Here is a 24,396-nt window from a genome sequence, read left to right on the forward strand (position 1 = left end):
GTTCATGTTTGTCAGGAGCAGGGTGTAAGTTGCCCAATTAAACTCCACATTGGATCTTTGTAACCTAGGAAGCTTTCATGCCAAGAACCAAGGATTTCATTATTGATTTAATAAACTCCTGACTACTTTTGCGTTTTCCTCATTCTCTTCCAATGAACTGCTTTGCATCATCTCGTGGTGAACAATTAATAAAAACTTAAAAAATAGAGTGGTGTATTTATTATAGGCATGGGCATCACGGTGGCACAGCAGTGGTGCTGCTGCCTCGCGATTCCAATAACCCAGATTCAATCCCGACTTCTGGTGCTACCACATGGGTTAAGTGAGCTGTCCCCTGGGTGCTCTGGTTTCCTCCCACATCGCAAAGACATGTTGGTAGGTCCATTTACTATTTTAAATTTTGCCTTAGCATCGTTGAATGGTAGAATTATAAGAGAGTGTTAATAGATAAATGAGAAATAATGGGTTGCGGGTATAACTTGTAATAATCATAATGGGCTGCATGGATTATAAGAAACTTTATTATATTTGAAGCCACAGTGGAAAGTCTAACCCCCACACCTTCTATCCATTTCTCAATTAGTGACATTTTTTTTCACCATCTAGATATTTTTGGTCTTATCAGATCAGGTTTTGATCTCCCAGTGAAACGAGCTGCAGCAATGGGTGCAATGTAAACCAGCTGTCTACTCCAGAAGCCATATGATCACATGCAGGAGCATATAACAGCACCACCACTTTTAACACAAACGCAGTGTCCAGAAGTCAAGTTGTTTTTCTTCCATCCTTCAACCCAAACAGTTCCTTTAAAGACAATGAGAATAACACGAGCAGTCAGGAGTTGGTTAAATCAACAATGAAAGACCATACAGTCAATTGATTGCTCATACGGTGCAAAACACATTCAGCGGATGTTCTGGACAAAAGCATATTCCCATCACGGCCACTGTTTTCCTGTGCTTTGTACATCCATCTTATAAAAGGTCAAGGGTGATTGTGCACCAATTCCAAAAACAATGGAAAGGCTGAACTGCATGATTGTTGTTAGTCTGATAACTCTACATTAGCAACTTGCAGTATAATATGCCCCTGTCCCACTTAGGAAACCTGAACGGAAACCTCTGGAGACTTTTGCGCCCATCCAAGGTTTCCGTGCGGTTCCCGGAGGTTGCAGGTGGTTGCAGGTATTGGAAGCAGGTAGGGAGACTGACAAAAAACCTCCGGGAACATCCGGGAACCGCACGGAAACCTTGGGTGGGGCGTAAATCTCCAGAGGTTTCCGCTCAGGTTTCCTAAGTGGGACAGTAGGAACTGCCATACTTTGGAGCCAAAAGTGGCTATGATTTTGGGGTTCTCTTCCAGAGCTTCAAAAGAAAAAGAACACTTTTTCATTATTCATTGTTTAATGAAGTGTGCCCTATAAGCACTAATTAGTGGCATTTGTGCCTCAGCAGTTTTCATTTACAGAGTACTTTTACTTTTAAAACATTCAAACCGCTTGTTGGAGAAGAGTAATATTGATTTTAAAAAACATTAATCACTTCAATTGAGAATCATCAGAAGATAAGTTTTGGAAAAAGTTTTCAAGATTGAGCCATAAATGGAGAGGTAATTGAGTTAGCTGAAGTTCCTGTTGGCAAAGATTGACAAAGAGAGAGCATATACACAACATGCCTTTTAAGGAAGAATGCGCACTAATCATAACACACTAGACGAGGAAATAAAAACAGGTTGAGATGTAACTATAGTGGGTAAGAAAAGGGATTTGAATTTAGTAAATTCTGGGACACAGAACTGTAAGCCGAGTGAAGTGGGAATTAACTCGGGGTAGGATATTATCCATGGTTTTTAGACATACAAGTTTAATGAGGGTAGTTGATTGGAAGGTAGCAAGAAGAATGTCGTAGATATTGTCTCATGTAAACATGTAAACTCAAGGTTCCCCAGTGATGCTGATGAGAAAGACGGCAGACAACAGGTATAAGTGGTTTAGGCAATAGGGATCAAATCTAAGCTCTTGGTTCAATAAGTCTTCACAGATTCAACTGAAAATTATTAGGGAAGAGCATACAAGCAAAGGCAAAACTATTACACTTTACAAACAAGGAATAAACAATAGCCTATTGTTCAATTAGTCATTATTTTCTAAAAGGCAGGTAACACGATGAAACAAAGCTTGGCCAAGGGAAATGGTTAAGACATACAACATAATTATGAACACTCACCCAAAGGTTTGGGATGTAGGTGACAGAAAGATTTTGTGGTGGGGGGGGGGGGGGGGGGCCTAAGTAAGCATAACTTGTGATTCTATGAAGTAAAGAAAATGAGCCATTGCTGGTCACATTCAAAAAGGAGTCGAACCTCCTGTGAGTGGACAGTAGAACTGCAGGAAGCTGCCATGACCAACAATGTCAAATGTAGATGTCAAGCAACAGAAACACAGAAAACACCATTAGAACAGGGAACTGCAATTAAAATTCTACAATTAAACCTATGGCTAGAATGGCATTGTGCATTGTAAAATGAACACGTTTTGGATACTTTGACCTACACACCAGTCATACATTTTTAAGCACTTATCGCCACACTGTCTGTTCCAGGAGTCTGTTCCAGGAAACAGGTAGCATTATTCATGCTGAGTTACATTGTAGGTATTTAGGTGAAGCAACTGGTACATGAGATAGCATTGCAGTAACCAATAAATCGTTCCAATCTCAACAAATCTAACATCGAACAGCAGCAAAATGTATTCTCTTACTTTCCAAGAGTTAAACCCCTGTCCCATTGTCACGACCTAATTGGCGACCTCTGCCGAGTTTGCCCTTGACTCATACGCGCAGCATGGTCACCACGAGGTCGTAGGAGGTCTTCGTAACTCTTCCTCATTCCCGTGTGTGGTCTCTGCGTACTCGTGGCCTCAAGTAGGTCGCGCCGTTTTTTTCAGCCTGATAAAAAGTGTCCATGAGTAAAAAAAAAGGTCGGCATGGAAAAAAATTGATACCTTTTACTCGTAGGTAAGTCGTAGGTGGGTCGTAGTAGGTCGTGGTGGTAGTCGTAGGTAGCCGTAGATAGTCGTAGGTCAGTAACTAGCCCGAGAAAAATAATGCAAACATGACATAATTTTATCATGTGATCATTTTCCACTCGTAGCTAGTCGTAGTTGGTCTTAGGTGTGGAAGACTGAGGTCAAGGGGGGTCGTAGATATAGTCATAGGAGGTCTTTTACTTTGGCAAGTCAACACGACCTTGACATTTTTTTCAACTCATGGTCCTCTAAACTCGTGGATTAGGTCGTCCAAGTTGCCCCTCAGATTACTATTAAATCTTTCCCCTCTCACTTTAAACCTACGTCCTCTAGTTTTCGATTCCCCTACTCTGGGTAAAAGATTCTGTGCATCTTCTCTGTTTATAATCTTATACACACACCTCCACAAGATCTCCACTCATCCACACTCATAAAGTCCTTGCCTGCTCAACCTCTCCCTATAGCTCAAGCCCTAATAACATCCTTGTAAATCTTCTCCGCACTCTTTCCAACTTACTGTAACTACAGCCTTCCCATAGCAGAATGACGAAACTAACACAATACTCCAAATGTGGCCTCACCAATGTCTTGAACAACTGTAACATAACATTCCAACTTCTATATTCAATAAGCTGACTGATGAAGGCCAGTGTACCAAAAGCTTTCTTGACCACCCTGTCTACATGTGACGCTACTTTCAAGGAATCGTGTTCTAGCACTCTTAAACCCCTTTCTCACGGGGCGACTTGACGCAAGAGTTGAACATCGTGGGAACCTCTTGCGATAACCGTACAGCATTCGTGGACCACATGGCGCTTACGGCAGGTACTCGTGTAACTTGGTGACTCGGGAGAAAATTCAAACAAGCTTGAATTTCTCCAAGAGTGACTTGTACACTTGTGGTTGAACATTGCAACATTATATGCACATAGTGGCCAGTGCGATATCCGTACTGACTCTTGCGTGCACCGTGGGAACTCCTGCGAACGGTGAACTCGGAAGCTGGACATAGTGGACAGAAGGTGAGTAAAAATTGTCTTCTGTGGGATTGAATTTAAAAAATAAAGATTTGCATCCGCATATGGACATCAACTTATTCATGAGTTATGTTAATGAGATTCAAGAAAATAACTATAATCTTTAAAAGGGACTTTACTGAAAGGTCCCGCATTTTTATGGTCCGTGAGAAATTTTTCACATGTACTTCTTTGAGAGATAGATGCTGCTTGGCCCGCTGAGTTACTCCAGCATTTTGTGTCTAATTTGCTGATTCAGACAGTTTTTGATTATCAAGGATTCTGCGCTGACTCTTTACTCTGAAACACACGTTGGAAATTTAAACTTGGGCGCAACTAACATCGTCTTACTACCGTGGGAACTCTTTAACTCAGCGGGCAGGCAGCAGTTAATTGTTACTCCCTTCAGTTTCCCAGGGGGTCGGGACGGGACTGGAGTTGGGAGGGAAAGGTGGGGGAGTCGAGGGAGAGACAGATGGGGGTGTCTTCATTTACTGGCGGTGGGTGTCTGTCACTGAAACAGGCAGGTGAGATTTCACATCCACCTTGTGTCTGCTTCTCTCTCTCTCTCCCTCCCTCACACAGGCTGAGAGACTCTGCCTCTGTGAGTATACGTCTCTCTCTCCCCCTCTCCCACACACAGTAAGACCGAGGTACTGTGCTCAGTCCATCTGTGTCTCCCACATACACAGTAAAACTCTGCTTTGTGTGTGTGTATACGTCTCCCCTCATTTCTCTCTCTCCCCCCCATCATTTGTGCCACGTGATGATTTAATTACACTTGACAGTTTACAATGTCTTTCAAGATTTAACGGGAAAGCCCGGGAGACGGACAAGTTACTCGCACAAATAACAGAAATGCCGAGTACCGTGGGAACTCTTTATATCGTGTAACTTGGTGACACGTTATATCGTGTGATATCGTGCTAGAACACGTCCACTTCACTCTGGTTACATCTTGCGTTGTCGCCCCGTGAGAAAGGCCTATTACATTCCTCTGCTCTACAAAACTCCCCTAAGCTCTGCCATTCACTATAAAGGTCCTGCCAAAATGACAGGATTTTGACTTCCCAAAATGCAATACCTTGCACTTATCAGCATTAAACACCATTAATCATTCCACAGCCACTTGCCCAGCTGATTACAATCCTTCTCTAATATTTTATAACTATCTTCACTATCTACACCACCCACTTTAGTGTCATCTGCAAATTTTTTAATCCTGCCTTGTACATTCTCACCAAATCATTAATCGTCCAAATCTTAAGCTCTTTTCTCAATTTAACGTCACCTTTCAGGTTTTTTTTCTGCTCCATTTCTGTCGATCAAGATTCTAATTTTACCTGCTCCTCAAGCATCATCTGACTTAGCTATTATATTCCATTGTTTTCTATCAGAAATTAGCCTGAATCCACAGTCACCTTGAAAATTCCTTTGTGGAGCTAATCTCTACACAAAGAAGGTGGCAACATTCGTAGGAAATCAATGCGGCATATTGTAACACTTGCTTAACCAGAGAGTGCGGTGATAATACATTTTTGTTTAGAGGTACATTATATTGCTATTGCAATATATTGATCAGATTGATGTCACTTCTTTACATAACACTGAAGAACACATGACGACAGGTAGATAAAGAAGTTAACCTGGAAATTCAATTGTAATTCAATCATCACTTCTTATTTTATTTTATAGGAAATGGTATGTAAATGCAAAGCCAGAACAGTTCTTTTCTCAGAAAATGTTATGCATAAAACTTGTTTGGTTGAATTTTCTTTGTAAAGTACACTAGTGAAGTGCCCTTACTTGAATATAATAGGTAAGCCCAAGAGGGTCATATTTTCTATCCTTTGCTTCAGCTGCACATCTATTTTCAGATTAAAAAGGAAAGAAAAATTGAAATGCTGGAAAAAACATGTCAAGCAACGCAACATCTGTGAAAAAAGAGCTGGTCGACATTTCAGGTTGAACCTTGCCTCAGGATTAAGAGCGTAGAGGGAAGATAGCCAGAACGTAGAAGTGGGAGTAAGGGTTGAGATAGAGGATGGTGGAGGATAAGTGAAGCCAGATGAGGAGAGGAAGATTGGCAACAGGAGCAAGGCGAGCGAAGGGAGTGCGGAGACAAAGGTTGGTCGTTGATAGGTGGAAAGAGATGAGATGATGGGCAGATGGAACGAGATGGGCCATGGAATAGGAAAGAGGAACCAAGGGAGAAGAAACTCGGGTAGACAGGCTTGTGAATGATGGGCAGATAAAACCAGGCAGAGAAAGGTGATGTGCAGATGATGCAAGAGGAGGGTTAGAAAAGGTGAAGAATGAGAGAGACTTGAATGGACCAGAAGGAATAGGGTAACTGAAATTTTAAGATTTAGTATTCATAGGAGGCCCCTCAAATTCCACTTGAGTATCCCTTAGCCCAATAGTATGAACATTGAATTTCTCAATATCAGCCAACTAACGTGCCATGCACTTGTCAGACTTTCCAGGGTCCTTCTTGCTTTGAAAGCTTTCCCATTCCAGATCCCTCAATTCCTCAGCATCCTCCCCACCCAGCTCCATCTGTCCATCAACCCCTCCATTATTATCTGCTTCCACCTGTAATCTAAATGCCTCTACCCTTCCCCTCTGTCCTTGACTTCAGTCAAATTTTTTCTTATGTTTCCACCTACCAACCTGTTTCAGTACTTCCCTTCACAGTTCCACCAACCCATTGTCCCTTCACAGTCCAGTCTATCTATCTTCCCCCTGCCTCATCTGTTTCCACCTATTACCTACCAGCCTTTCTCACCACACTGCCTATCACTTCAATATACCACCCCCCCCCTTCATTCCCAATCCTAATTCAGTGTCTCAATCCAAAATGTTGACCATTCCTTTAACTCCACTTGACCTGCTGAGTTCTGCCAGCAAATATTTCTTTGCTCTATATTTTGGCATCTGCAGTCCCTTGTGTCTCCAGGTTGCTTTGGTAACCTAGTTAAATTGATAAGTAAGAAAGGATTATTGCTCCTTGCACCCTGCAAACTTCATTTATTCTGCAAAAATGGGCTCAATACCAACATTGGAGGGGATTGCTAAATGTTACAAAATTAAATATTTTTCATTTAACACAAAGAATGGCATTGGTTTGGAATGCACTGCCAGCAGTAGTAGAGGAGGAAGATTCAAATAAAGCTTTCAAACGGGGGTTGAACAAGTACCTGTTGGGATAGAATTCACAGGTTTACATGAGAAGATACAAGATACATTTATTTGTCACATGTACCAATTGGTACAGTGAAATATGTGGTCGCCATACAGCCATACGAATAATAAAGCACAGAACACGATCGTCTTTAACACAGACATCCCCACTCAGTGGGATCAAAGTTTCCCACTGTGAGTGAAGGCTCCAGTGAGACTAGAAAGCTCATTGGTATCGGCAGTAGGGACTCGATAGGGTGATTAGGCCTCCTCCTGTCTGTAACCATTGAGTAATTCTATGAATGCAAAGCACTGAGGATGTTAGCAATGCAAAATTAAAAAAACGAAAATGCAAGAAATACTGCGCATGTCAGCAGAGAACTGTGGTGAAATATTTGACATTTCAAATCAATGACCCTTACTCTCCCTCCCAGAACCACAATAGGATTCTTCTTTGTCCTTGCATTCCACCCACAGCCATTACATAAAACAGATTACCCATCTGTATTTCTAAACCCCCAACATTATGCCAACACTAAACACATCTTCCTTTACAGAATTTCAAATGGAATGTTCCTTCCATGATATTCTGGCTAACTCCTCCACTTCCGCCAATACCTTCCCCACTTCCCATCGCAGCTTCACATGCAACCCAGGAGATGCAAAAATACTTGTTTTACGCCATCCAAGCCTCCAAACACATTTTCCAGGTGAAAGTAAGATTTTTTTGTGCTATTTTTAATTTACTGTGCCATTTTCCTTCACAATATACTTTCATCTACAATGGAGTAACCAAACATAGATCAGTGAACATTTTGCAGAAACATATCTGAAAATTTTGCAAGTCTAACTGAGCTTTTGCCACATTGTCACATGTGACTAAGCACAGTAGTATTCTATGCTTGCATACACAATGTATACAAATAGCAGCCACCAACAGCGTTGACAAAGTTACAAAGCACGCCGGCTCCCCCTTTTGTCCCCCCCCCCCCCACCACCACAGCAGTTCCCCCACGCCAGGTCCCCATTGCCCTTTGCCCCCCCCCCCCCCCCCCCATTGTCCAGTGTTCTTGAAGCAATTATTCATCCCCTCCGACCTTCTGTCTTCACCTTCCTACACTTCCAATGACACTCAATGTAAGCTTGAGGCACAGCACCTCATTGAGTTGACTGCCATTTGCATTCAGCATTGAGTTCAACAATTTCAAATGATTAGGATTTATAAACATTTAAGCTATTTTTACTGGAGTTTTAATTCCACACAGAACAGCTGGCATTTTCCTACGTGATTATTGGAAAGTTTGAGACTCGTGCACAAACAAATACGATTACCATCAATTTCCCTCCTGCACTGCAATTTTGGCAACTCAATACTGAAGTGCAGTTTTCTATCCAGTGGTAGAAAACAACCTCCAGCAAATTTTCATGCTGGGATATCTGCCCACTGAACCCAACCCATTTCGACCAGGTCCATTCAGCAAACATCTAATTCAGTGGAAATGAGTGGCTGCAAGGAAAATAATCAAGCTTCAAATAATTACTTTTGAATTAATCAAGTTCAAAAGTATGTGTTGTCTTAGGTTTTTTTTTTAAAATCAGTTTTAAATGTTTTTAAATATTTTCCAATGTCACAAAATTCCAAATACAATCAATTGTTTAATAGTTTTGACGACTAGAGGTGTAACATAGCTGGTTATCAAAGACCCTTTTAGCATTAGAGTAGTAATGGTCCTTCAAGCAACACGTCAAGAAGGTGGAGCCAGGCACTTAAAATTCCATTGATATATATGTGGATGTAGCAACAACAAAATTCCATGTCCATGATTATGTTCTCCTATTTAGACTTTAAGTCCAATCTTTTCTTTCTATATTTGATCCAGAACCATTCTTTTTCATCATTATTCTGTCACTTTATCTCTTCATCCAGTCTACCACCGACCACCCTTTCTCATTTCCCCATTCATTTTTCTCTGCACCTTAAAACCTTTCTGACCTGAAATATTAACGTTTTTTTCCCCTCCACATATACTGACTGACATTTGCTGAATGCTTCCAACATTTTATAAAGGTCAACACAAAATACTGGAGTAACTCAGCGGGACAGACATCATCTCTGGAGAGAAGGAATGGGTGACGTTTCCTGATCATTACCCTGAAATGTTAACTCCATACAGATGCTGTCTCATCTGCTGAGTATGTCTAGTACTTTATATTTATACTCACCTTGGCAATTAAGGCATCTCCAAAATTGGATACAATTTTTTTTTTAAACTTTAATTTGGCTTGTATAAACAAAGGCCAAGTCAAAGATTAAAAATTAAATCAAAAGTGTCTCTCTCCTGCATTCCATGCTATGAGGTTTTATTTCAGTAGGCTAATGTCACACAAGGCCAAACACTGATAACCACATGCAGAATTTGTCCAACGTAAGCCAAAGTTTAACTCGGTTAACATTGAACAATTGTAGTTTTGTGAAAACCAAAAACTTACTTAGACAGACCCATTCTAAGCAGGGTAGTAATTGTATAGCAATGACTTTAAAAGTGAGTAGAATGCAATTGATTCTGTACCTTTGTCACTAAAATGATCTTAGTATGGGTAACATTCACTAATGGGGAGAAAAAAGCATTTTTGAATTATATTATGTAATTTTGACCTCTCACAGTGACACAACAGGCTGCTATCACACAGCCAGTGACGTAGATTCAACCCTGATCTTGGGTGCCATTTGTGAGTAATTTGCATGTATTCTTTATGACCAGGCGGGTTTCCTATGCGTGCTCTGGCTTTCTTCCACATTCAAGAGATGCAGGTAGATCAAGTGGCTACTGTACATTGCTCCAAGTATTCATGGGTGGCAGAAGAATTGGGAGTCAACAGGCAAGAGAGAATATATTTCTGGGAGGTAAGAAGGGAATGGGACTGAGGGGAATTCTCAGACCCAGCACAGATCTTATGAGCTAAACGACATCCTTAAAGCTGCAAGAAAATACGAAAAATGTTGAAATGTGAGGAAAGTCCATTTTAGTTTCCTTCCATATAGCAAGCACCAAAGGCATATTAACAAAATGGCAGCACAAGTAAATTCTAAATGGGAATTAGATGCATGATTTCTTTTTAGTTTCAGGCTTACGGGGGCAGGCCAATAAAGTGGAATTAATTGTATGGATTTGTCAAGAAACAGTAAACACTCTGGGCCATTTCTCTGTGCGAATTTAGAACTGTTCTGAACAATTTAATAAGTGTCAGTAACAAAAGCCGATGATAAGAACGAACACGTTTCCTTTAAAACAGCAATCCTGCAATAAAACAGCAACCCTTCAATACAAGCTAAACATTTTACTTTCAATACCAAACACATAAAAACATAACCACTGCAACTGATGGTGATCCATGGATGGTGATCTAAAAATCCAATGTACTTTTGATTTGATTCGACAATTTGAATGTTTATAATAAATAATTTCACAGACAGTCCATTCAAAAGGACACAAAAACTCTTTGAAATCAAGAGTTTTGAAAAAACAGCTTAAGAATTTACACAAATTTGATATGGGACCTAAATCTGAATCATCACTATTGGTACCAAGTAGGTGGATTTCAAATCTCAATTTGCAAAATGCTCAGTTTGTTGCATACAACATCTTGCTAATATGTGGAAGAGGAAGCTGGAAAATAGTATCTTGCCATCTGCCATCTCTCTTAAGTCTCATGGGAAATGAAAGAAGAAATTAAGGTGGTACTATCCTATACTCCTAAATGAACCAAAATGTACAATAGGGGGGTGAAATATAAAAAATGGACGAATAAAGTACTATTCTTATACAAACCAATGCACCTTGTGCACAATACAACAGCTTTTATCACTGATCATTTTATGGAGTTAGACAGACAAGTATCTTGCGCTGGTTCAAAATGCTATTCTATTTGAAATTAAAAGAGATGAATAACTGCAGATTGAAAGGGATACAAGCTAAATGAAACAGTGGCCATTTCGTCGTATCTTAAGTATCTATGTTAATTATTTAATTTTAATTATTTTACTTGCACTGAAAAATGTAAAAAGTTTCCAGTCTGTACTTCAATCTCCCATAGCTCAATCCATACTTTGAGGTGGCAGTTAACAGTCTTTTACTGCCAGAACATAAATATCTTAGCCCTTGGTGTAAAATTAAGAGGTCTATGAACGGCAACATGAGGCAGCTTTTAAAGCTTTTAATAAGGATAGTTTTGTCTCGGGGAAGAGAGATTTATGACCTTACAACTATGTGGCATTTGAGTTTATAAATAACTTATGTCATACAATTCCTAGATGTGCAGACAATTCTAAACAGCATTGAGCAAAGCAATCTGATAACAAGGAGCAGTTAATCTGTTCACAATAATCAATAGCTGTTCTCATCAAATGGAAATTGTCCAATTTAAAAGTTTTTATTCAATTTTGGAAATAAACGGCAGAGCTTAATTAACAACACGCAGTTCTGCTGTGGATTAAACGATTGCTTAGAATACAGTAGCCCCTCTTAAGTAACCTGCACTTTATAACAAACAGTACAAAACAAATTAACATAAGTAACTGATTAACTTGATGTTGTGGAGTTGTAAGAAATTAATAATAGGTGGATCTTTATTACCTAAATGAATTTGAGTTTTGAGGACAACTATTAACAGTATCAAAAAAATGTTTCCTCAATTTGCAATGCTTTGGAATTTATGTATGATTACGTACAGGAAGGTTCCTAGCCTTCTTTGGCAGGCTGTCAGATTACAATCTGTGGAGTAATTTACTGAGAATGTAAAGATTGAAATTGCAATAAATCTGTCCTGTGAGCTTTTGTTTTTAACTGGAACAAGTAATTGCTAAACAGGACTTAGCTTTTTGCATACCCTGAAAGGCAAGGACAGCTGAAAGCATCTTAACATGAGGCATACATTAGATACAGCTTTGTTTCAATGTGATAACATATGATTGAATAGCTTTAGAGAAATGATAATATATTGTATTTGATTCATTTAAACATGTCCTTCATTGTATCATTTCAAAATGACAATGTTTAAAAATTATATAAACTGTGGGAAGTCAATGTTTATTTCCAATCATGAATTAGCTAACATATTTTGATAGCCAGCGGCTATGGAAGGAGAAACTAATTTGGCCGGGATTAATTAGCATTAAAAACATAAATATTGCTATTATTTTTATTACTCCATTGAAACGAAGTGTTTCAAAATTCAATTTAAAAAATGCACATAACTAGAAATTAAAATCTAACCCAGTTTAAATAGGTTATTTCTCTTAGAGTTAGTACAGATTGGTGATGCATAACTCCCTCAGATAGACCAAAATTAGCCACAATTTGCTGCAATCTTAAGTCTTCTGGGCATGCACCACATTAAGTTTGCTGGCTTGGAAAGTAAACTAATACTACAAATCCATCGGATTTGTCCCTTACTTAATACCAATCCTTGTGAAGGAATCAACATCCATTCCAGTTCTAAATGTTGATCTCAGCATTGAAGCATTAACACAAGGAGCATTTTCAGATGTCATCAAACCTAATATTTAGCATAGTGATCTAATACTCCTCTGATGGAATACTTTGTCCTTCTGCACTATTTCATTTTCTTTGACTTCATCAATATAGCAGCAGATGCCACTAGAAACTTGAATTAGGTAGTATGAAGCAATGCCATCTGGGTCAGAAGATGAAAAATGTGCTCCAGTATAAGTACAGAGCAGGTTCATCCTCATTAAGATATATATATATATATATACACAGGTGTATATATATCTAAACTCTGAGTAATCTCATCCTAATTTGCAGCACTGTGTTCACAGCTAAATTCAGAGCTTTCGCGAAAGGTGCCGTTAGTCCCAACTGTACAATTAGACAGAGGGCACTCAAGATTTATTTTTATCTATAAATACTAATGAAACCAATTAATTTTAAATGGAAATCCTAATAACATTCATATATGTATGATAAAAGTTTCAAAAGGGCATTCAAAGAATATCTAATTCCACTTGATACACTTGAGCGACCTCACCATACAAATATGCACTGCATTAATTTTGGGTTCCAAACTGATAAAATAAATCAGCACCTTCCCTGCAGGCCCATTTATAAAGAAATCAGTTTTCCTTCCCACCAACAAATCTCAATGGTGGCAACATAGAATCTACATTTTCATTCATTTTACTTTGCAAACACTTTTTTTTGTTAAATGCATATACAGGCTACCAATTGATCCCATTTTTTTAATCAGATATGATAATCAATGGCATTACGGTGGTGACGATGGCAGTAAATTTTAAGCAATAATTTATTTGAATATCCGTGTTTTGTTATAATTTCTAATTTCAATTTAGTTGCACTTTAGAAGCCAAAGTCAGTATAATTCTTGACTGTTATTTCATATAACCTAAAAATACCCATTTTGCTAAACAGCAAAAAAGGCCTGTAGTCAAATCAAAAGTAAAAGCTGAAAAATTAAAGCCATACAGAGCAACATATTTTCAGGGTAGTAGATATCTGCAAAACTGTGGAATGTGACCCTTTGTGTGGGATTTTGCAAATAATTCCAGGAATACAAGGAGGTTTATGTTCCTCACTAATGATGCCAGTGATTAATTTCTAAACCACCTTTATCTCTTTCCCAATTAGAAATATGTGAATAAGCACCATAACATGGAAAACACACTTCCATTTTTTTTTTGTTCTTGTAGGACCTCTTTTATCCAAGAGAACAATATTATAAATGCATACTGCTGAAGATGTGATACGTTAAAGAGGGAGAGAAACAGTTGGTGAGACTTATTCTTTTGATCCAGAGGACCAGGAGAGCTGGTGCTTCACAGTGCCTCTGATTTGAATTCAATCCTGCACTCTGGTGCTGTTTGTGTGGTTACAATTTGACATTTGAAATTTATTTGAACAAATACCTAGATATCTAGGTTTAGAGGGATATAGGCCAGGCAAGTGGGAGTAACCTGGTTAGACAGGTTGGTCAGCATAGCCAAGTTAGGCTTATGAGTCCGTTTCTGTGTTGTATTCCATGTGTGAAATTGTCTCCCCATAACCACTTAGGTTTCCTCCAATTCCTCCTATTCTCACAAAGAGCTAGTTGGTAGGCTTTCGTAAATTATCCCTGGTGCAAGTCGCTGTTGGGAGAATCAGGGAAGTTCAGCAAGAAAGAAATGGTTACTGGAAATTAAGTAGGGGAAAGGGAATTGTTCCATGAGCCAGCATAAATGTGGTGGGTTACATATCTCCTTTTATGTTCAAAGAAAATATGAAATAAAGGAATAGTGGTTTGCATGGTTTTTTTTGCTGCCTTTGAACTGGCCAGACAGATGTCTCAATTAATGCAGAGTCATATATAGGATGAGGTTGGGCAGCCAGAGATGCTTCATCATGAATGGACAAATTTTATGATGGTTCCCAATGCAGAATTAGACATTCAACCTTTTATCATTTATCACATGGAGGTGGTGTAGTGGCAGATGATAAATATTCTGTTTTTTGCTTATGCTTTGCTGCTCAAGTCTTGATGCCACATTAAAACATCTGCTGTGGCCTTATGAATGCCAGCCATGCCCCCCCCGGAAAAGACCCAATGGTTAGTCTTTGGCCTTCATTGCTGTTTTCATAACTAGATCCCAAATTGAGTTTCATTAGTGCAAACGCCCAATTCACAAACTGGTTAGGTCTGTCTATCTATACAATGCACCAAAGGTCGAATACTGATTCCAGGGGAAGGCAAGGTCTTTGTCCAGGATTTGTTTTTCCATTAAGATCTCCATTGTTCCTTTGCTATTAATCAATATCTATCTAAAGTGGTGGTTTTTTGATTTGAGCTTCCATCTTGTCTTCCCTTCCACTCAGTTGGCAATTCGACATAGCAGGCTCACCAAGATCAATCAGTAAAGCCGCTTCACAAAAATCCCTGAATATTTTGAAGTAACGTTCACCATTGTTGAGAACAGGTTAACAACCACTCATTTATTATTGGAATCATACATATTCCTCTGTGTAATTCTACATCCATTGCCCTTATACGACACCTCATAACACAGAGTAATACGCAACACACAGTAGAATATACCAGGGCCAAGCTAGATATTTATAAACTCATTGCACCTTCACCACATGATTTCCATGTTTCTGCTGAATGCTTTTATTTCTGATATGTTCTGGGAAGCTGCAAGTTGAAAAAGCATTAGAACAGCTTACCATAACTAGGTGAGGGAGAATTTTTCAGAAATAGCCACTTGTGCATATATGCAGAATTCATGCAAGACATCTCATTTGTGGGTGTGAGAGCAGTTTAAAAAAAAAAAAGAAAACCATCTCATCAGTAGTAAGTTACAATATCCATTCAAGATTGCAAAAAAATTGCAGAGTTGTGGCATAGTTCAAACCATCACGCAAACCAACCTTCCTTCCATTGACTCCATCTACACTTCACGCTGCCTTGGCAAGGCCATCAGCATAATCAAGGACCAGCCTTACCCTGGTCGCTCCCTCTTCTCCCCCACCCCATCAGGCAACGTAAGAAAACGCATTCTTCTAGGTTTTGGGACAGTTTCTTCCCAGCTGTTATCAGCCAACTGAATCTTCATCTCACCAGCTGGAGTGCGGTCCTGACCTCCCATCTACCTCATTCCAGACCTTTGAACTATCTTTAATCGGACTATCAGACTTTATCAACATTATCAACGTAATGTTGTACCCTTTACCTGTACACAGTGGACGGTTTGATTGTAATCATATATAGTCTTTTCTTTGACTAGTTAGCTAGCCACAAAAAGCTTTTCACTGTACCTTGGTACATGTGGCAATAATAAACTAAACAAAAATAGTAGTTGATAATAGTATCAAAAGTCTTCTCAGAAAGAGATTGGACAAAATATGCTGTTGAGGGATAAGGAAAATAGGTCAGTCAGAAGGATCTATTCCCAGCACTACATTCATTTTAATCTACAGGACTCTTTCCCTGATTTCAATCATCACCTAACCACCTAATCACATTCCAGCCACCTTCTAAGCTAAGTTTCCTTTAGTGAAAATTAACATTATTGCCATTTCATCGAGTCGAACAATCCATATGCTAGATGCAAGAACAATCCATATGCAATAACCCACAATGAGATATCAAATAAAAGTTGGAACGAAAAATGTAAGTATAACCAAACTAGACATGAATAATGAGATGAAGCACATTTTCATGTTTGCTATCAAGAGTTGATACTAAAATAATTCTATAGCATTTTGAAAACAAATAATTGAATAGTGCATCAAACACAAAGCATAAACAGGGGGACAGCCAAGAACAGATTCTGTCTCGCTCAATGTTATAATTTTAAAGATGCGTTTGAGAACAAAATAAAAAACAGTAAATTCCTTATGCAAAAAATAAACTGCTGTAAGAAATTAGAGGATCAAGCAACCTATATATGACGCAAAAGGAGATCAACATAGTCAGGTGAAGGCCTTGCATTCTGATTGAGAATGTAGAGGGAAGGTAGCCTGTATTTAGCAGCGAGAGGCAGTGGCAAGACGGAGGCTGGCAACCAAATGTTGAGAATGAGGTTTGTAAGTAATAGGTGGAAGCAGACAAGGAGGTCCTTTCAGCTTTCTGCAGAGAACCATTCTCTCCATGACTCCCTGGACTGAACCGAGCTAGTTTTGTGAATCAACATGTTTTCCTACATCATAACTTTGACAATATTGCTTGTAAAGTGACAGAGGGCATCTTAAATTTATAAAAGGTGATTTAAAAATACAACATATTTTTAAACACATTTTTTTCAACGTACATTTAGCACTAAATCCTAAGAACAGGCATTAACCTTTACCCCAATTTTTCTAGATCATGCTAAAAGGATTCCCAATCTGAGATGTTTTAATTATTTTTTCTACTGATGTCGCAATAGCCGAACACCTTCATGACTGCAGGTCATAAAATCTGCTATTTTGTACCATCGTTTGCAGAGTAAGTACGGGAGTGATCAGAAGCCAAATTGGTCACCTTCATAAAACAAGTAACCAATCATATTTAAAAAGGAAACAATGTCCCTTTGCCTTTTGATTTAACCTGGGTTGTTTTATGTTGTTAAAATCATTTTCAACTGTGCTTTCCATTTACTTTTGTTTCCATCTTCTCTTTGTCGGGAAGTCCTCTTGCATCTTAATACAAAGATTCCTTCACCATCAACAAACTAAATAGGGCACACAGCTCTCTATTAAATCAACAAAGAACTACTCGTATTCACTGGGTTCCGGTGTAGAATTCATGTTCGTGAATCAAAGAAATGGCTGTAAATATGAATGAAGAGAAATGTGGCATCCAATCTATAAGTGGAAAGTGGTTACTAAGTGCTCTGGAAAGAGAATATGCTTTTTTTAAATATAAAGAGTGGAAAGGGCTGTCACTGCAAATGTTTCTGCTATAAACAGACGGGTATCTGCTGCACCCAGAAATCAATCTTTAGCCCACGACATTTTGCTTTCTATCCCTTACATCAAAGTCACGAAAATAGATTGGTGAAGGAATATCATCCTGCACATTCTGCTCTGAGGTACGGTTCACTCATCCATAATGTACTACTGTGGAAAATGTTCACTGAGAGCTTGATATATTCTACTGCACTGTTTTCCATTCCTTCCTTCCTTCATCTCTCGCTTCATTGATCATCCTTCATTCCCTCTGACTAGAAATACCACTTTATTGACCCTTCATGAATCCTGAAGTGGCTTAGCTAGCCAATCAATTGTTACAAAACAGCAGGTTTTCAGAAGAACACCATTAAAACTTATGATAATAAATGTAGTCTTGTGGAGGTGTGTCAGGCACAGATTGAAAGATGGCTGCCCATTACTAAATGCATTTTGTTTTACTGGGACCTGCAAGGTTTGTTTATTTATGCTTTCTATTAAAATACACAGCAGAAGGGCCATTTGAGCCCCTGAGACTGCTCTACCCTCTGGAGTAAAACATGCCAAAAATACACCACCTCCGAAGCTTAAATGAAGAATTTCTCCTCATCTAATCCTTCAATGACCTAACTCTTATTCTGAGATTGTGATCCTTGGAGTTCTAGACTTCTCAGCTAGGGGCAACATTCTCCCTGCATCCAGCTGCAAGAATTTTGAGAGTTTTACTGCAATCTCCTCTCATAGAGTTAGTCGAGACAATCTCTCTTTGTAGAACAAACCCACCCGTCGTTGGCACCAGTCTTGTAAAGTATTGTGCACTCCTCCTATAAAAGGTTGGTTATCTCTTGGGTAAGGAATCCAAAATGTACATAATACTTAAGGTGTGGTCTCACCAAGGCCCTATACAATTGCAGAATGACATCTTTACCTCTACATTTACATAATCTCATATAAAAGTTCAACATACTATTTGCCTTATTGTTTGAATGTCAGCTTTGCCCAATGTCTTACCATTAAAAATAAACAGCTTTTTTTATGTTTGTGAATGGATAACTTTACATTTTTCCACAGTATATTCCTTTCTCATTCTATCGAACCCCCAATTCTTAATTTGGGTCGGTATATTAGCCACAATTTAATGTGCTTTAATGCCAGTGACAAACCTCTTGCATGGAGACCTCAACAAAAAGTCCAAATTTTCCACGCACTGATAATATCATCTGATGGGCTGAGCCACAAATACACAGACCTAAAATAACTTTACTATAGTACATATACTATAAGTTTTAGTGAAAAGCCAATTGATAAATTAGTTAAGTTGTCATACAGGCCAAACGAAAGCCTTCTCAATGAGCCTTTTCAAGGGAACTGTTACTATCTTCAAATTTAATTGTGACATCAATGAAGACAGTAACAGGGCCCATTTTAAAAATAGTACCAACAACGACAAACCTTGGATTAAACAGATCAGTTATAGTCTGTTGGTTTTTTATTAATTAGAAGGTCAACAATTAGATTATATCCTAAGCATTCCAGTAGCAATATCCGCAATTTTCCATTTTCTCTCTCCTTTATGAAATAGCAAGGCCACATTTGCTTTCCCCTAATTCAGCTAAGAGCATGTCCAGAATGTATAGAATTTTGGCTGATGCTAACTGGAGCTTTGACCATCTCTCATGGCACTTCTTTCAAAACTCCTGGATGCAGATCATAAGTTTCTTGGGGTCTATCAACTTTTAGTCTTGTCAGCTTCTCATGTACTTTTGTTTTTTTTAAAGTAACAATTAATTCTTTCCTTCAGTATTTCATTCTCAGTAGATACCTGATTCTGTGGTATTTCTGGCAATTTTTTTAGCCTCTTCCATGACAAACACATAATCGATGTCACCAAAACTGATTATCCAATTACAAATTCACTAAGCAACAATTGTGCATAAATGTTTTCTCTTTATTGCACGAGTAATCAACTTCTATAATTGGCTGCAAAGCATTTTCAATGCTGTGCACTTTTATATTAAAAAGGTAAGTAATTTTGTGTTTAGCTCATGATAAAATTATTGTTTTTCCCCATAAAAGTTGAACCAAGCTGTGAACTTTGAATGAAAGGCCTGTATCAAACCTGTGCCACTGCAGCTTCAAATAAGATTGGACCAGAAAAAGGAACTGAAAATCAGATAAGGTTTGGAATCTGACCATTGCTGCTTTTTGGAAGGAAATTATGAAGTCAACATGTATTAGGCAGAGAAAGCATTTCCATCTGCACACATCCATAACAAAAATGTTTGTTGACTTAATCCCAAGGGAATGGGAACTCTTACATGAAATTAACATTTTCTAAATAAATTCCAATTCAGGGTCTCTTTTTAGTACATTGTAGATATCACTGATTGCAGTTCAGAAGATCCCTCGAGCAGTTGTGACTCAAAAGGCTTCACTGAACTCAAAATGTTCACTTACTCAGTTGTCTATGCCATTGCCATTAAATTCACAAAAGAACAATACCATTATTACATTGCAATTATTGTAAGCTGATTTCAGAACCAAACTCCACATTCAGTTGATGTCTGTGCTGAACAGGTCAACGGGTTATCAAACTAACCGTGACATACCACAAATAGATTTTGTAGAACCACAAAGTGGTTACTGGACAATATGAGGCAATTTAGCTGATCACACTGATGTCAGCAATCTGCAAGAGCAAACAATTTTATTCCACGCTCCCCCCAAAGTTCTGCATTTTTCCTCCTCCATCAAGCACTTATCCAGTTCTCCTTTGAACACAATGATTCAACCCTCTTGCACTCCTACTCCTAGCAGTGCAGTTCAGACACCATCTACTCATTTTGGGGTCTTATACCAATTCTTTGTTTCATATCCACTGTCTCTCTTGGCTCTTCCTCCAGTGGGAATACATAGTTTTATGCTATCTATGACCATTCATGATTTCAAGTATCTTTATCAGATTATCCTTCAAATAAAACAATACCACATTGTCCATATACTTGAAGTCAGCCATGTGTAGAAACATTCCAGTATTTTGTGTACTTAAGATTCCATTGGTGTCTTGCACATTGTCTGATTTGGAGGTTCTAATGTATTATGTACACCACATAAAACTATACTTTGCATTTCTCTTTCTGGGCTGCACTCTAAAGTAAAATTATCTGTTCCTATCTTCAAAACATCTCCTTCCAGGAGGCAAAAGGAATGGCTGGTATGAAATAGCAATACATTTGATGCCTGGACATGTGTAATAATCACCATAGCTGGTTACACATTAATCAAGTATACCCTAATATATATCCCAAAACAAATACTGGCTTGCCACATGGAGAGTTGTACACATTAAGGAAATAAACTGTCTGTGGAAATTTAGACACCAAAGGAATCTGCCCACGCCTTTCTGAAAAAAAATGAGACTATGGAAAAACTACACCAGCGGCTATGGATACTGCTTATCTTTGAAAACTATGCCGTTTTGCATTGCTTCATTCCTCCCGAGCTGAAATATCAAAATTCACATATATCAAATCAAACGGCTAAACCTCACGATTATCGATGAAATCGAATCGTTACTAGCAACCCCCAACTATCAAATCCCCACTGATTAGTCACCATATAAAATCTCTATTTCTTCTGATTTGCGCCCCTCTCGCAACCACGAAATCAACCCAGTCGTTTCCTGGTGGTCATGGGGATAGTTATTCAAAGTGTGTTTGTAGTGGGCAAGTAATCAAATTATGACTGACTCCCCGATAAAGCAGAGAGCAACAAATCATACTGCTAATCCCAACAACACGACGGGACTGACAACTTTACCACGAGCCCCCACAGCCCGAAAGGATTGCCTTTCCTCGCAGGGATCTCTAGTCCATACTTATTTCCATGTTGCTGCACGAATCCCCATCCTAAAAAGGGATAATTATCCCCACAATCCATGAGTTAATCGGATCACCACAGCCCGCCCGGGCGGAGCTTCTGAGACTGGGAAAGTTTGTTGCCCAGACTCCGGGTCCCTTGTGATCAAACAAATCCTTTCAGCTCCAGTGGTTCCGAACAAACAGGAAACTTTTCAGATCTTTCACACAAACTTCCAGCGGCACTGCCCCGGGACGAGGAGCGGTGGCTGAGCCCGGCGAGCTCGCTCGTCGCCGCCGCCCGTCCCCTGTCTGTCTCCCGGCAGAGCCCCTCACGCACAGACCGCAGCCGCTCGCCGGCCTCCTCTGCCCGACAGGCCGGCCGGCTGGCCTGCCAGGCACCGGTAACCAGGGCCACCTTCGCGGCCTGCCTGCCCGCCTGCCCGCCTGCCGGGTGCGGTTGCTGGAGCTCGAGTGGGTATCCGGCCCCGTTCGCTTGGGTCCGGTCCCGGTCCCGGTCCCCCTCTTCTCTCTCTCCGTGTCGGCATCTCTTACCCAAGTCGTCCATGTTCCGGCTGCGAGTGGCAGAGCCCCGGCAGCCGACGAGCTGGTGAGACCGGCGAGGACACTCCGACAGCCAGCGGCCGAGTGAGGCGGCCCGGAGCTCGTGCTGGTGGGGGGGGGGGGGGGGGGGGGGTGGTGGTGATTGAGGGGGGGGGGGGGACTTGCAGCCACGCGCGCGGGCACGGCCGGGGCGGGGAGCGCACGCGCCAATAACCGCCCCCTCCCGGTTGGGGGGGGGGATGGATTAGGCGGGGAGAGAGGGCAGCTCGCACTATGTTCTCCTCACCTCTCTCCCACGGCCCGTGGCCCCGACGTTTCTCCTCCCATCTTCCAAAGGCGGGGACACCGGGCACCTTCGCTCGACTTCACCGCATGGCCACGGCATCTTTGGCGTTAAATAACCGATCGCATGGAGCATCGCCGAATCCATCGTCCCTCAGGGAACACATCGATCTACTCTTCACTATACTATGGGCATCTGAACCACCATTTCCCTCGGGCATCAATCACATCGTTCACTGACCAAGGGCTTCACAGGCACCAGTCAGCAAATGATCATAGACACATCACAAAAAACATGCCCTTTGGCTCTTTTCACTTGGACCATCTCCGACATCTCCCTCCCCTTTTTTGATCTCTCAGTCTCCATCACAGGGGATAGACTACAGACTGACGTCTATTACAAACCCACTGACTCCCACAACTATCTAGACTATATTTCTTCCCACCCTGCTTCCTGCAAAGACTCTATCCCCTACTCCCAATTCCTCCGTCAACGCCGCAACTGCGCCCAAGATGAGTTGTTCCATACCAGGACATTCGATTCGAGATGTCCTCATCCTTTAGGGAACAGGGGTTCTCCTCTACCATCATAGATGGGGTCATCACACGCGGCTCCTCAGTACCCCGTAACTCCGCCCTTGCTCCCCCTCGCAGCAACAGGGACAGAGTCCTTATCTTTCACCCCATCAGCCGTTGCATACAACACATAATCCTCTTACATTTTTGCCACCTCCAACGGGATCCCACTGCTAGACACATCTTCCCATCTCCACCCCTTCATGCCTTCCCCAGACGGTTCCCTCCACTACTCCCCGATTAGCTCGTCCCTTCCCATTCAAACCACCCAGGTACCATGCCCTGTAACTGCAGATGCAACACCTGTCCCTATAGACCAAACATAGACTGGGCGATCGTTTTGCTGGAACACCTTTGCTCAGTCTATCTGGACCTACCTAATCTCTGTGTTGCCAAATACTTTAATTCCCCTTCCCATTCCCACACTGACCTTTCTGTCCTAGGCCTCTTTCATTGTCAGAGTGATGTCAGAGTCAAACCGGCCCCAGACTGTGAGACTCGGCCCCCACCTCTCCTCCACTCGCAGGTTGAGTACCGGTTCCCCACAGGGCTGTGTGCTAAGCCCCCTCTTATACTGTCTCTACACCTACGACTGTAGTCCGGCCCACAACAACAACCGCATCGTCAAATTTGCTGACGACACTACTGTGGTCGGACTTATTTCAAAGGGAGACGAGGCAGCCTACAGAGAGGAAGTCCTGAAGTTGACAACCTGGTGCTCAGAAAACAATCTGGCTCTGAACACCAGGAAAACAAAAGAGCTCATTGTCGACTTCAGGAGGCACAGCACCGACTTAGTCCCCCTACACATTAACGGCGAGTGTGTGGAGAGGGTCAACACCTTCCGGTTTCTCGGCGTCCATATCGCTGCTGACATCTCCTGGACGGACAACACGACGGCGGTCATCAAGAAGGCTCAGCAGCGGCTGCACTTCCTGAGGGTCCTCAGGAAGCACAACCTGGACTCTAACCTGCTGCTGACCTTCTACCGCTCGTCCATCGAGAGCCTGCTGACATACTGCATTACAGCATGGTATGGCAGCTGCACCATGGCAGACAGGGAGAGGCTTCAGAGGGTAACCAGGACAGCGCAGAGGATCATTGGTTGCCCTCTCCCCTCCCTGATGGACATCTACACCTCCCGCTGCCTTAGCAGGGCAAAGAAGATCACCAAAGACAGCTCCCATCCTGCGTTTGGACTGTTTGACCTGCTGCCCCCTGGAAGGCGCTATAGGTGCATCAAATCCAGGACAAACAGACTCAGGAATAGCTGCTTCCCGAGAATTATATCTACCATAAATTCAAATCCACACATGCACTGACTACACCGCCCAACACGGACTTCCATCTGTATATATGTATATATGTATGTAGCGCCGTAGAATTTGTGCACCTATTCCCCCCCCCCATCTCCCTTCTGTTTTGTTTTTCTGTTTCTTGTTTTTTGTGTAAAA

At 40.8% G+C, this 24,396-nt stretch overlaps 1 protein-coding gene across 1 annotated transcript in view; it reads right to left on the bottom strand.

The window, feature by feature from the left end:
- LOC129709092 (paxillin-like) overlaps positions 1–22,210 on the bottom strand; it is a 103,669-nt gene extending 81,459 nt beyond the window's left edge. The window contains exon 1 of the mRNA XM_055655199.1: positions 22,076–22,210. Within this exon, the coding sequence (XP_055511174.1) occupies positions 22,076–22,088 (13 nt within the window). The 5' untranslated portion in view covers positions 22,089–22,210. The remainder of the gene's footprint in view (positions 1–22,075) is intronic.
- Between the last annotated feature and the right edge of the window lie 2,186 nt (positions 22,211–24,396).

This window comes from Leucoraja erinacea, chromosome 25, assembly GCF_028641065.1.
Source record: "Leucoraja erinacea ecotype New England chromosome 25, Leri_hhj_1, whole genome shotgun sequence".
NCBI lineage: Eukaryota > Metazoa > Chordata > Chondrichthyes > Rajiformes > Rajidae > Leucoraja > Leucoraja erinaceus.